General features: G+C 43.2%; 1 protein-coding gene across 1 annotated transcript; it reads left to right on the forward strand.

Moving 5' to 3' along the window:
- The first annotated feature begins 335 nt into the window (after nucleotides 1-335).
- Nucleotides 336-11,640, forward strand: IRF2BP1 (interferon regulatory factor 2 binding protein 1). The gene has a single exon (XM_085625597.1). The coding sequence runs from the start codon at nucleotides 566-568 to the stop codon at nucleotides 2,438-2,440; it is 1,875 nt and encodes a 624-aa protein (XP_085481723.1). The 5' UTR covers nucleotides 336-565; the 3' UTR covers nucleotides 2,441-11,640.
- The last annotated feature ends 418 nt before the right edge of the window (nucleotides 11,641-12,058 follow it).

Genomic DNA, 12,058 nt, shown 5'->3' on the forward strand with positions numbered 1-12,058 from the left:
TGCAGTACAATATCCTTGGTGCAACATCATCAACTGTTGCATGGCTAAACACTTATAAGGTCCCAAAGGCGAGACCTATTGGCAATGCCAATGCTTGTTTTTTTAGACGTCGCATATCGCTTCCTGATCTTTGAAGTATCTTTCCGGGAAGCAGCACAGACATGAGATTGCCCAGAAAAGCAACAACGCTCAAGAGTTTGAAAAAGCATGACACGAACTAAATAGAAGCAAGGCGGGCTGCTGTTCCATGGTATATAGCCCTAAACAAAATAGAGAACGCGGGCCCTTTAAGCGACCCCTCCCTGCAGCAATGGACTACTACTCCCAGCAGGCCTTGCGGCAGAGTTGAGCAAGTTTCTCCACGAACGGACAGGCTTCTGAGGCAGCGGCAGTGGTCTCAGAGGAGAAGAAGCAGTGGGTCGGAGCATCGGGGAGGGCAAACCACGTCCAACCGCCCAGCCTGCCAGGATTCACTGCCAAGGGCCAGACCGGATAGGAGAGCACAGATATCGTCTGGGATCCTCCCCCGCCTTCTTCCCCCAGAAGGGGCGGCGGCAGCAGCAAGATGTCCTCGTCGCAGCAGGCCTCTAGAAGACAATGGTGCTACCTGTGCGACCTACCCAAAATGCCCTGGGCTATGATTTGGGACTTCAGTGAAGCTGTGTGTCGTGGCTGTGTTAACTTTGAAGGCGCTGACCGCATCGAGGTGCTCATTGAAGCTGCCAGACAGCTTAAGAGGAGCCACGGCATGCAGGAGGGACGCTCGCCGACGCCAGGGCCACAGAACGTCAAACATGGTGGCACACTGCAGACGAAGGAAGGGCTGCCCGTCGAGCCTGGCCGACCTGGCACAGCCGAAAGATACCCTAGTGCCACTGACCGTACCAGGGTCATGAGTGACTACACCCTTAGCTCACGGCTGCCAAATGGGATGTCCAGAGGGGACGAAGGCCCGAACGAGGGCAGCAGGCAAAGTCCTAATACACGTCGCACAGTAGTAGGTCCAGTGGCTAACAACATGATACCTCAAGGTATGTTGGCTGGCTCACAGGGCCTGTTCGCGGCAGCCATGGCTGGGCTAAGTGGTCGGCCAATGCTTACTATGGCTGGCCCATTGATGGGGGAGCCAGTGAAGAGACCAGCGACTGTTACCATGACTTACAGCGACATTGAGAGAGAGCTGAGGGAGAAGCAGCGACATGAATCCTTCGCAGAACTTAACGAAAGTGCGCGTCACCGAGCCGAAGAGTGGCATAGCAAACCGAAGATGGTGCGCGAGCAGCTTGTCACCCTCTCTGCCTGCGCGCCCTTTAATGTGCGCTTCAAGAAGGACCACACACTTGTTGGCCGGGTACTAGCGTTTGATGCAGGCGCCAAACCCGGTTATGAGTATGAGTTGAAGATCTTTACAGAGTATCCATGTGGCTCCGGCAACGTTTATACTAGTGTGTCGGGGTTGGCCAGGCAGATGTTTCAAGACTGTATGAAAGATTCTCAGAAAGTCATCTCATCGGGGTTCAAGTATCTGGAATATGAGAAGAGGCATGGAACAGGCGACTGGCGCCTGTTGGGGGAGCTCTTCACTGAAGCTGTCCGTTCTTTCAGGGAAGCGGTGTCCCTGGATATGCTTCCACAGCAGTATGTGGATTCTAGCTGTGCCCTCCCACCCAATGCCCCCTGTAACCTTGTCCGCTCTGCTCCCCCAAAGACAGTTATGCGGCGGCGCAAGGCTTCCCCGGAGCCAGAAAGTGAAACAGGCGCCGGTGGGAAACTCACTAGTGAAGAGCAACGCCAGCAGCAACACACCATGCCACAAACATCTGCCAGCATGTACACTGCTATGTCCCACATGCCACTAGTTACTGCTGCCACACCGACTGCCACCTCGTTGGAGACATCACATCGTAAAGAACCCTCACCCATCGCTGCACTAAAAAATGTGGCAGACAGCCTGGGCACTGCTGCTGGACAGTCCCCGAAGGATGGAAGCATGGTGCATTCCACCACTCGTCAGAGCAGTGCCAGCCCAGCCTCGCCAGCTGCCACGTCTGCCACTCAGCACCGACTGGTGTCACGCAATGGGGACTCAGCTGCTTTTTCTGCAGGTTCTTCCAGTGGGCACTCAGCTGAACAGACGGCTGCTCAGAGTGCCCCAGATTCTTCAGGTAGCTCCAACCCAATACCACTGTGCTGCACAATCTGCCATGAGCACCTTGAGGATACCCACTTTGTTCAGTGCCCATCTGTGCCCCACCACAAGTTCTGTTTCCCCTGCTCAAGAGAGTTCATCAAGTCACAGGGGGCTAGCAATGAGGTGTACTGCCCCAGCGGGGAGAAGTGCCCACTGATTGGATCCAATGTGCCCTGGGCCTTCATGCAAGGCGAAATTGCCACCATCCTTGCTGGTGATGTGAAAGTTAAAAAGGAGCGAGACCCCTAGGCCTTGGATGGACTAAGCAAGAGAGGGGCCACTCGCTTTGTGCATACACCATGCACTCAAAACTTTAGTACTAACATTCCTGAGCTGCGGAGATTCTCGACTTTCCAGGGGTAAGAGGAGGATTGGATTGTGCCAGTGGACAGTATCTCCTTGGAGAGATTATTTAGTCATCAACTGAAGACCTTGTTTGTCCTGAGACCGAAAAGTGCTCAAATCTTGTAGATATATAAATATATAGAGTTTTTTTTAAATACATCCCTAGATGCGTCCCATGACTCATCTACAGAAAAAGAAATGGAAATTATTTACTTTGTTAATCTTTTTCAATCTCATTCCCATTTCCATCAGCAGGTTTCATAGATAAATTACACCAAACAAGTTTGGCCCACCTTCTCCACACATGGATGTGTTTAGTGTTTCTCACGATTATAGGTGCTCGGGGATGGGTCTTACATTGTCTGATTGTGTCCCAGCTCAGGCGGATCCATCTAATAAGGAAAGGCAAATGCCTGCATGCACTCATCTTCTGAATGATCCAATGCGGTGTTAAAGAGCTAATTCCCGTTCACTGGCCCGCTCAGGAGGTCTGAGAGCGTGAGTTTTTCTGCCTGTTCTAGGGCTGTGCAATCTGTCGTTTACTTTTGTGTTTTTCCCTATTGCTAATGGAGTAGAAATCAGCGCTTCAATCATGGGCAGGAAAGTAGGTGCATTTTGCACAACCTCTATTTTTTTTTAATCTGATGATTTTTTCTCAGTAGGGGTGGGGACATGTGCTATCCCACCTACCACCCATACGAACCCTCTGGGAAGCCCATGCTAAACGTTTCATTCTAATGGCCTTGTATAGAGGGTAGTGATTAGGGGACATCTTTATTCCTAATCCAGTCCACGGATTCTATCATAACATATACATCAGATGTTAATGTTTCTAATTCATTTGGTCCGTGCAAGCATTCATTTCTCATCAAAGTCATGCGCATTTCACAATCTGCCTTCAGTCATGATCCACCCCGTGGAAGTTCTCAGGTGGGACATGGAAGATGTGCTGACAAACCTATCAATATCCTTACACCCGCATATCAGCCTCCAACCCCTGCTATTAGTTCCAACCCGCAAGGGGTTCTTGTAAGACCTGAATGTCACTGCACCTCACCCTAAATTGACTCGAATCCTGTCAACTTGTCTGTGTACTGTATCGCTTCTCTTTTACACCCTGGTAGCGCCAAGTTCCCTACTATTACACTTTACTTTAGAACTACTGGATTTTGTTGTAAAGTGGGGTCCTCGTCTTAATATCCGAGTTCTAGTACTTACTTCCCAGATTACCAAATTGTGTGATCCTTGGCAAGCAGTATATCTTTCTTTACCTCCTTTTCCCTATCTGATAAAATTGGAAGCACTTAAGAAGCAGGGTTAACATAAGAACCGAGCACTGTTTGAAACATCTGTACATCGACAGTGTTGCAAGCAGCCTGGCTGCACGCTGCAGTTGGGTGACATTGCAACACCATGGCAGCACGTGTTTACTGTGTTTCAGAATGAACTCGGCGGATGGGGATATTAAGACCTTGCTCTGTTCTCCTCCGTCTCAGCCCCTCACGAGCTTTCTCTCTGATTTTGAAGCCCCTGCTTCTTGTGAGATTTGAACATGTAAGCAGGACGACTTAACAACGTCTCTTTGCCAAAGCTAGCTGCTGTGTGCCCTTTATGGCCTCTTTTGTCTGTTTGCGTCTGAGAGATAAAGGCAGGCCCTTTGTACTTTGCACACGGCACATTAAATCGTACTTTACCATTAGTTCCCCCCTCGCCCACATTGCTCAAACAAAAAATCTGTCGCTTTGGGGAGCCAGCCAACGGACAGATGACTAAAATTTGAAAGTAATCCAAACGGCAGGTAAGGAGGACCGTTCCCTGCCAGTCTGGCCATCCGTTTGCCATCTGGAACACACCAGCTTCCGGTGGATGCAACAGGTAAAACCCAACAGCATCAGCCAAGCCCGCATCACACACAAGCACACCAGGAGAGCAGCACAACTGCACAGTGGAGATACTAAAACCCACATGCACCTGCATTCACAAGCGTGCTTGTGTGTATCCGTTTCTAGGGATGCATTTATCATACACTCGCGGGCTGGTGACGGGTGAATGTGTGGGTTTATGTATACCTCTGGGAAACTGTTGCTTAAATGTCCGTGATCTCCCATTAAGATTAACACACTGAAATCATAAGGGAGGTGTTAGGTTAAATAGACCTTTCTAAAAAGTGAATTGTCTCCGGCGTTTAATAACTTGCTATATTTACTTTAACAAACAATACTCCTTTTCTCAACAGCATGTGGTGGATGAGGTAATCATGGTCTGCTGGGCTTTGAGTCTTTGATCAGTGTGGCACCCAGAGCCATTCTTGTCCTTTTAGTAGCGATAGCACGTTGCAATATGGACCCTATAATTATGGTTTTAATAATGGGTGTACAAGTCCAAGTACGCATAGCGCGGCCCCCTTCAGTGAGTCCTGGCTTTTTAGCTGTTGCACATGGCATGTAAACAATTGGCAACTATGTGTCTCCTGCAACTTGCACACAGATCCCCCACAGTTGGTGCTCACCCCAAGAGCTATCTTAGATCCCTGTTGGGTTTTGTCAGTTGCAGCGAGTGGGTGGGAAGCTGCCCTCATTGTGTAGACGGTATGCACATTTCAGAAGCGGAGTATGTCTTGTGTATTGTTAATGAGTGTTTGTGATGTCATCACTATGTAACTGCGTCGAAATCTGCTCCCCTTTTTTGGTCGTAATAAATGACAATGATTTCAGTTTCAGAAGTGTGGTCCCTGGGAGCAATTTCAGCTTTGTGAAGTGTAGCAAGCAGCTCACGATATAATCGTTTTTTAGCAATGTGCTCGATGGGTTAGAATAGATGGTAGTGCTGTCAGCCCTATTTGACTGTGCTGTACTCAAATACAAAGGGGGTATCTGCATTCAATGCTCCCAGTAAGGCTTTGATTGGCAGTACTTTACTCCCTGTTTTGGGGAATTAGGAGTGAAGACTTTTCAAAGAGCAGTAAAAAGATTCCCAGTAGGGTTATTTGTAATCGGGTAATGCATTAAGTGTGTTTTATATTTTAGCCATGGACAAAATATGTAAACTACGCTTTGTTGAAAATTTAAGGCAAAATATGTTTTTTCTGACCGTAAAGGCCCCCTCCAATATAAGGTAGCAAGAATGGAGGTAAGCGTCCTTGTTATATGTATCTGGTGATGTGACTGATGCGAAGATAAGATACACCCTGTTTTTTGTTAGGAGAATTCTTAGCTGTGAGGAGAATACTCTCCATATTTGGTGGGCTGATGGTAGTAATATCATCACTATGAGACATTATATTGTTGTCCTACAGAGCCTGTTTAGCGGTGCTGGTGAATATGCAATGGGTGGTAGGATGTTGTACCATTACAGCATGCCTGTGTGGGCTGGAAAATGTGTATAATTTCAGTTGTGTAAAGGTGTCTTTTTTTGGGATTCCAATGGATGACTTATGATGTCATCAGTTATTGACAACATGTTTGATTGCAACTTGTAAGCCTGTAACAACGGATTTAGTAGACTTTGGTGGCTGTAGTGGACCTTTAACCAATAAAGTAAAAGATGCAACAACATTTATAGTTTTTAAGAAGGAAAATATAGCTGCCAACAAGGTTCAGGCCATGTGGAACAGCAGTGGCCAAGACATGTTTTCAGCTCCCGTGCCAATGCACTATCTTCCTTGTACTACTATTCTTTTTAATAGAAAACTCAATACTTGAGAGAACAAATTTATAACATTGACCCCTAGTTTGGGTGGTAGTTTTGCTAGGTCTTGCCTCCCTGTGCTTAAGTGCCTTTCTTGTGCTTGGTGTGCATTTTGGGAAAATTAAAATGACAGTGATGGGGGTGAATGCAACAAGCGAAGATTGGTGCCATGAAGTTGTCATTTTTGGCCTCACATTGGCAGCCATGGGTCCGAGGTCCAGAGTGAGAAGATGTTTTATATTTTGTTATAATGCATGCCTAGCTCCCAAGTGCGGTGCTTTACAAAGAATATCTCCAAATCAATATGGTGTATATAGAGACTGAGTAGCTGTATATTGGAAACCAATATATGATGGTGGAATAGGAGGGAAGGACGGACATGTTATCAAGACAGTAGAGGAATGCAGATTGCTAGATTGCACAGTCTTTAACTTGGACAATATAGTTAGACTATATCTACTCACATTTAATTGCTCCTGGTTTCACCAGGTTTCCAGTCATATTGCATTGTCGTACTTGTAGCATTGATTGCAGCACTAAAAAAAGTACTAATGGAATAACGCTTCTGCCATCATCACGTGGCATGGCTATTCCACTCCAGTCTCTCTAATAAACAAAAGTTGCAAAGGCATATCAATTCATAAGTTGAGCGGTGCATTGCTGATGTTGTCCACTGTCCTCATAGGTGTCTTTTGGGCTGACCCCCTTACCTGAGAGAAGAATAGATGCTGTTTGATCTCTTCCATTGAGAGTTATGCCAGGTGAATTTATTTCTGCCTCCCATTTCTCCATACCCACTTAGTACAGTGAAGTGGCACACAGGCAGCAAAAGTACTGTGCTATGAAAACCCAAGGTTACATGACATGACATGTAGAGAAAGTGGAAAATGCTCTGACGCCCCGGAGGAAGACAAGAAGACAGAGGCAAATTGCTCGCGTTTGGTCAGAGTTTGACATGCGACTGACTCTAACCCGGCACCCCTGGCTTTTCAAAGAATTGATATGATACACCCTGCCTCGGTGGTACTGGCCATCCAGCCTCTGCCCAAGCTGTAATGTTCTTTCCGAAGCACGGCTTGTCGTGACATTTCCTACTATCCTTATGAGGCAGTCAGTCCATGTTGATCTATTTTCTTAACATGTGTGGCTAGGAGGATGTTATCAAGAACAAAGACCCACCCCCCCCCCACCTTCTCCATCGGGGGAGCAATTTAATTGTGCTAATAGCTTTTTATTTTTTTACTGACACTTGTATATATCTAGTTTATTACAAACACATCCTTAACCTTCCATCATATGCCCATTTGTAGTAATATTATGAAATTGTTAAATCCATATCAAATTTCTTACAATTTTGACATTAAACCTGAACTTACATTAAAATGATTTCTGCCGTCACAGTGCTACACAGCAGCGATTCAACACAGTGCCTACTTCCTTATTTTTCAAAATGATCATGCAGTTATATCTGCTAAAAGCAAGATAATCATGCTTTAGAGTGTTGGCCACCATTTTATTAGTAAATCTATATTTCATATCATGTCTACCCCATTAAGAGTGCAACTGGTCTTTTTCCTTATGTGCAGACTATGGCTTAAACTGGCTGTGAGGCTAAAACATATTCAACCTTTTCATGCACGTCTCAGTTTGACAGTGTATGTCGTGCCCCATCCCATCCCCATCCTCATCCATGCTTTAAGTACACTCTGCCTTGGTTTGCACATGAGCAGTACAGTTTTGCTTGCCAGCCATCTGTTGTCAGTATCCATGTTCAAGCAACTTGGCGTTTAGCAGTTAGTAGTTCATTATGTGATCAGAGCTTTAGGAAGAGAGGTCAATGCTAGCTGGTCACTGAGGACGGCCGCTACTTCACTGCCCGCCTTGTTTCAAATGACCTGTTAAGGGCCAAAGAAAACCTTGCCCCAGTTGTCAGAGCTGATTGGGAGAAAACTCCACACCTCTCATACATTCAAGTAGTGTGGAGAATAGTTTCTACAAAAATGTGAGGTTTTGTAAAGCGGGCACAGATAAGAAATGCATGAAAACGTACATCAGTCTTTGAAGAATTATGCTTACATTCTTTCTGGGACCCACTAAGGCTAAAATGGGGTGATCCGGAATGAAAATGTATGTAACCCCATCATCTTGGGCCCCAGTTATTGATTTTGAACTCTCAGGAACTGGATGGGTTAGTTTAATTCACTGGACTTTCACCATTTACCTTAAACACAAACCATAATTTACAGGAATAAAAAAAATTATTCTGCTGGTAAATGTAAATTTTGTCCCAGCTACCACTTCGTCTGGTAATATCTATCACACATTTTCTCCTACTGTGAGAGTGACCAACAGACCTTCCTCCCTCCACTCATATAGTGGATTTTCATACTTCAAGTGGATTTCCTCTTAATGCATGTGAGTAACATTTGACTCGCAGCGGTTTTCAATTTGTCAGTGCAGAATCTGTACATATAATTTTTTTTTTTTATTAATTGATTGCCAGTTTATAAAATGTTTAGAGATCACATAATGTCATTTCTACTCCAATTCCTCAATCACATTCATTCCACAAATCTTATTCCATTTGAAACATGGTTTGTAAGTACTTTTCCTCCACCTAAAATTTGACATGCTCCCTATTGTCTATGGTGTGAGGGTGAACGCGTGGTAAACACTACAGTACTGTGAATTAGATTCTCTTCCCATTGGAACCCATAAAAAATGTTTAGTTGATAAAAAATAAAATGCTTATTTGGTGACTTGTGCACTTTCTACACCCAGAATATGCTCTAAAGTTAGATATAAAAAGTTTGTTATTACGATCCAATACTGTAGTCTTGCGCATGTGGAGTCATTTACAAACCACTCTACTTTGTGCAACATTATCCTGTTATCAGAACTGCTTGATGGCACTTTAGCACCATAATACACAGCTACATGTTCTATGTCTGGTGACCTTAGAAACCATTAGACCACTTAGAGGTTAAACGTAAGTGTTTTAGGTCATTTCCAGAAAAGTTTATAGTTTCCATGGTGTTTATCATAGAGACCTTTTTTATATCTATGTTTCTAGCTTTCACCGCACACTGTCCCTTGCAGGATCTTCTTGTCCTTAATCCATACATTCTGGCTCTTGTATTTGTAGATAGACATTACCAAAACATAATATTTATGTAGTAATCACATTGGAAGTAATAGATTGTAACTTAAATTCAGTTATATTTATTTTGTGGACCTGCTGAAGGATGAAAGGTTATGAGTAGTATAAATTTACTATGTTGGTCAAATCGTGATTTAAACCTATAAGTCGCAGGTTGCAACCAACAGATGTCGGAGACAAACTCACATTAAATAGATCTAGTTAACGGAAGTGACAAAATAATGGATTTCAAATGGCCAGTATTTTGTGTGGCATGATTTAACGGGAGTTAGCCTAGCTTTAACAATCTTTAATAGCTTCTAGTTTTTGACACCAAAGAAATTAAGCAGCTAGGTGATGATGTGATTTTTTTCAAGGATCACAAAACATAGTGAAATAGTAATATAATATTGGGCCACCTGGTTTCAACTAGGCAGTTTAAACACCTTAATATATTTGATCCCAAGATGGTGGAAAGGCCGCTAGCTATCTTATCACCTTAGCATCCATCAATATGGGCATGTTGATAAGTATGTTGTGTAGCTTGAAGTGGTAACTATATTAAAACACCACCCTGTGTTGTCTCAATCATACACTTTCTTAACATAATATGTCCATAGAATTATATTTCTTTGTAACATTGTTTTTGAAGTTTGTAAGCTTGTGGTTTGCAGAATGTAGGTCTCAGTGATCGGCCTGTGTATGCTTGAGGTTTGCAAAGTGACGGATCCATCTTGTGAACTGCTACTGGTCACAGTCATCATGTGTTAAAGATTTGCAGACCCAAGTTTGTGGTCTTGCTAATCCTGCCGTGACTCTGTGAGTTATAGGTGGGGAAAGTTGGACGTTTTTGCATCCCTCTTTAGTGTACCTATATGGGCTCGTTAGTCTACAGCCCCGTAACACTTTAGTCATTTGCATAGTGAGCTCGCAAATCGTATGTTCACAGATCTTCTAAGGGAAGCCAACTCTGGCATTCCCACAGCCTATCAACGCCTGGTGGGTTTGATAACCTAATATCCTTTTAAGCAATCAGAATTTTATTTAAATTTAATAATTAGGATCTGTACACTAAACCACAACATAGGTCGAATCCTAGCCAGTATTATAATGCCACGTTTCAAGAAATTTGTTCAGTGTTGTGTTAATTTAGTGGAAAGCTAAAATTGGCATTGGGCAGTGTCATTCTAAGGATTTTTAGGGCAAGAGCAAAACCTATTTTAGGGACCCCTATTCTCAACATCCTTGAATTTTATTAGACGTTTTGTGCTAATTCAAGCCTTTAAGGTACCAAGCAGTATTGTATTTTACATTAACTTATCAGAAAAAGGGTTATATAAAAAGCCAAAACATGTATTTTATGGGCTCCAAAATCCTTCGGATGAGCTTGAGCAGAGAAAGACGGAGTCTGAGGGAGGCAGACAGAGAGGAAGAGGTTGATACAGAGATTTACCGCATGAGTATTTTGGATGAAATCAAAACCTGTTAGCAGAAAGACCCAATTATAACAGTTTTGGTGCAAATCCATCAATTGGGTCAAAAGTTATTAGCAGTCTCAAAATATTTTCCTATGGACTAATGGTGTCAATGCCCCTGTTAAATAAATAGATCTATTCTACGTTCTCTTAAAGCAACATTTCAGAGGCCAAAGGAAAATCCCTTTTATCTATGTGTATACACATATTCTCTCTCTCTCTCTCTCTCTCTCTCTCTCTCTCATTCTCTCTCTCATTATCTATCTATCTCTATATCTATCTCTATATCTATCTCTATATATATATTGGTGTCGATAATGTAGTTTCTCTGACTGTGTTTCTACCAATGGGAAGTTTCTCAGCCTGATTTCTTTTTCCCAAGTCGGTGGGTCTCAAAGCATGACAATCACTTTGAATTTTAAAAACATCAAAGCTCATTATCCTGTTAATCAATCCGATTTGTTCAATTAGAAGTCCGTGGAAATGTAAGCAAAATACAACTATTTCATTCAAGAAACTAGCCATTTTTAGTTGAATGTTGAAAAGCGTGTCAACTCGTCATCCCCTATCTCCTACAGACAAATATACTTTTCAAACCTCGAATTAATATGAAAATGTCTTAACTAAAATCGCCTTTAATTACACAAATGACACTGTTTTCTGTTTTTTTTCCACTAAGGCCACAGACTTCAAAATAGCATACTAAAGTATTTGACTTATTACATTGAATAAATATTGTGCTTTTTGAAACAATTTTTTTTTTCGTGCCATACTATATCAAAATAAACACGGTAAAATAGAAATGTGTGTATAACCTGTACCCCGGTCCATAAATGCCTCTTTTGGTTTCTGGTGAAATCTATAAGCTATTGGCCTTGAGGCTTGTGATTTATCGTATTGCCTATATATCAAAACGTAGAGTCACGACATATAAATGATTTATGATCAAAGCACTTTTTCATTGCTTATGTTTGCCAAAAACGAACCAAATCATCATTGGATACAATGAGCACCCATGCATGCATGAATGAATGCATCTCATGTTGCAGCCTTCCACAACTCGACACAGCCTACCCTTTCTCATATTTTCTTGTGAGCTGTCCTTTTAATAAGCTCCAATTAATACTAATTGTATGGGTGGTTAGAAGGGACAAAAATAATGTCTGAGAGAGGGCCCGATTGTCACTAATTTATTGGGGCGGGGGGGGGGGTAATGGGGTT

This window comes from Triturus cristatus, chromosome 9 (genome assembly GCF_964204655.1).
Source record: "Triturus cristatus chromosome 9, aTriCri1.1, whole genome shotgun sequence".
Classification (NCBI taxonomy): domain Eukaryota; kingdom Metazoa; phylum Chordata; class Amphibia; order Caudata; family Salamandridae; genus Triturus; species Triturus cristatus.

Bases quoted from the DNA above. Each gene is read 5' to 3' on its own strand.
- IRF2BP1 (XM_085625597.1), top strand. From the start codon at position 566: ATGTCCTCGTCGCAGCAGGCCTCTAGAAGACAATGGTGCTACCTGTGC.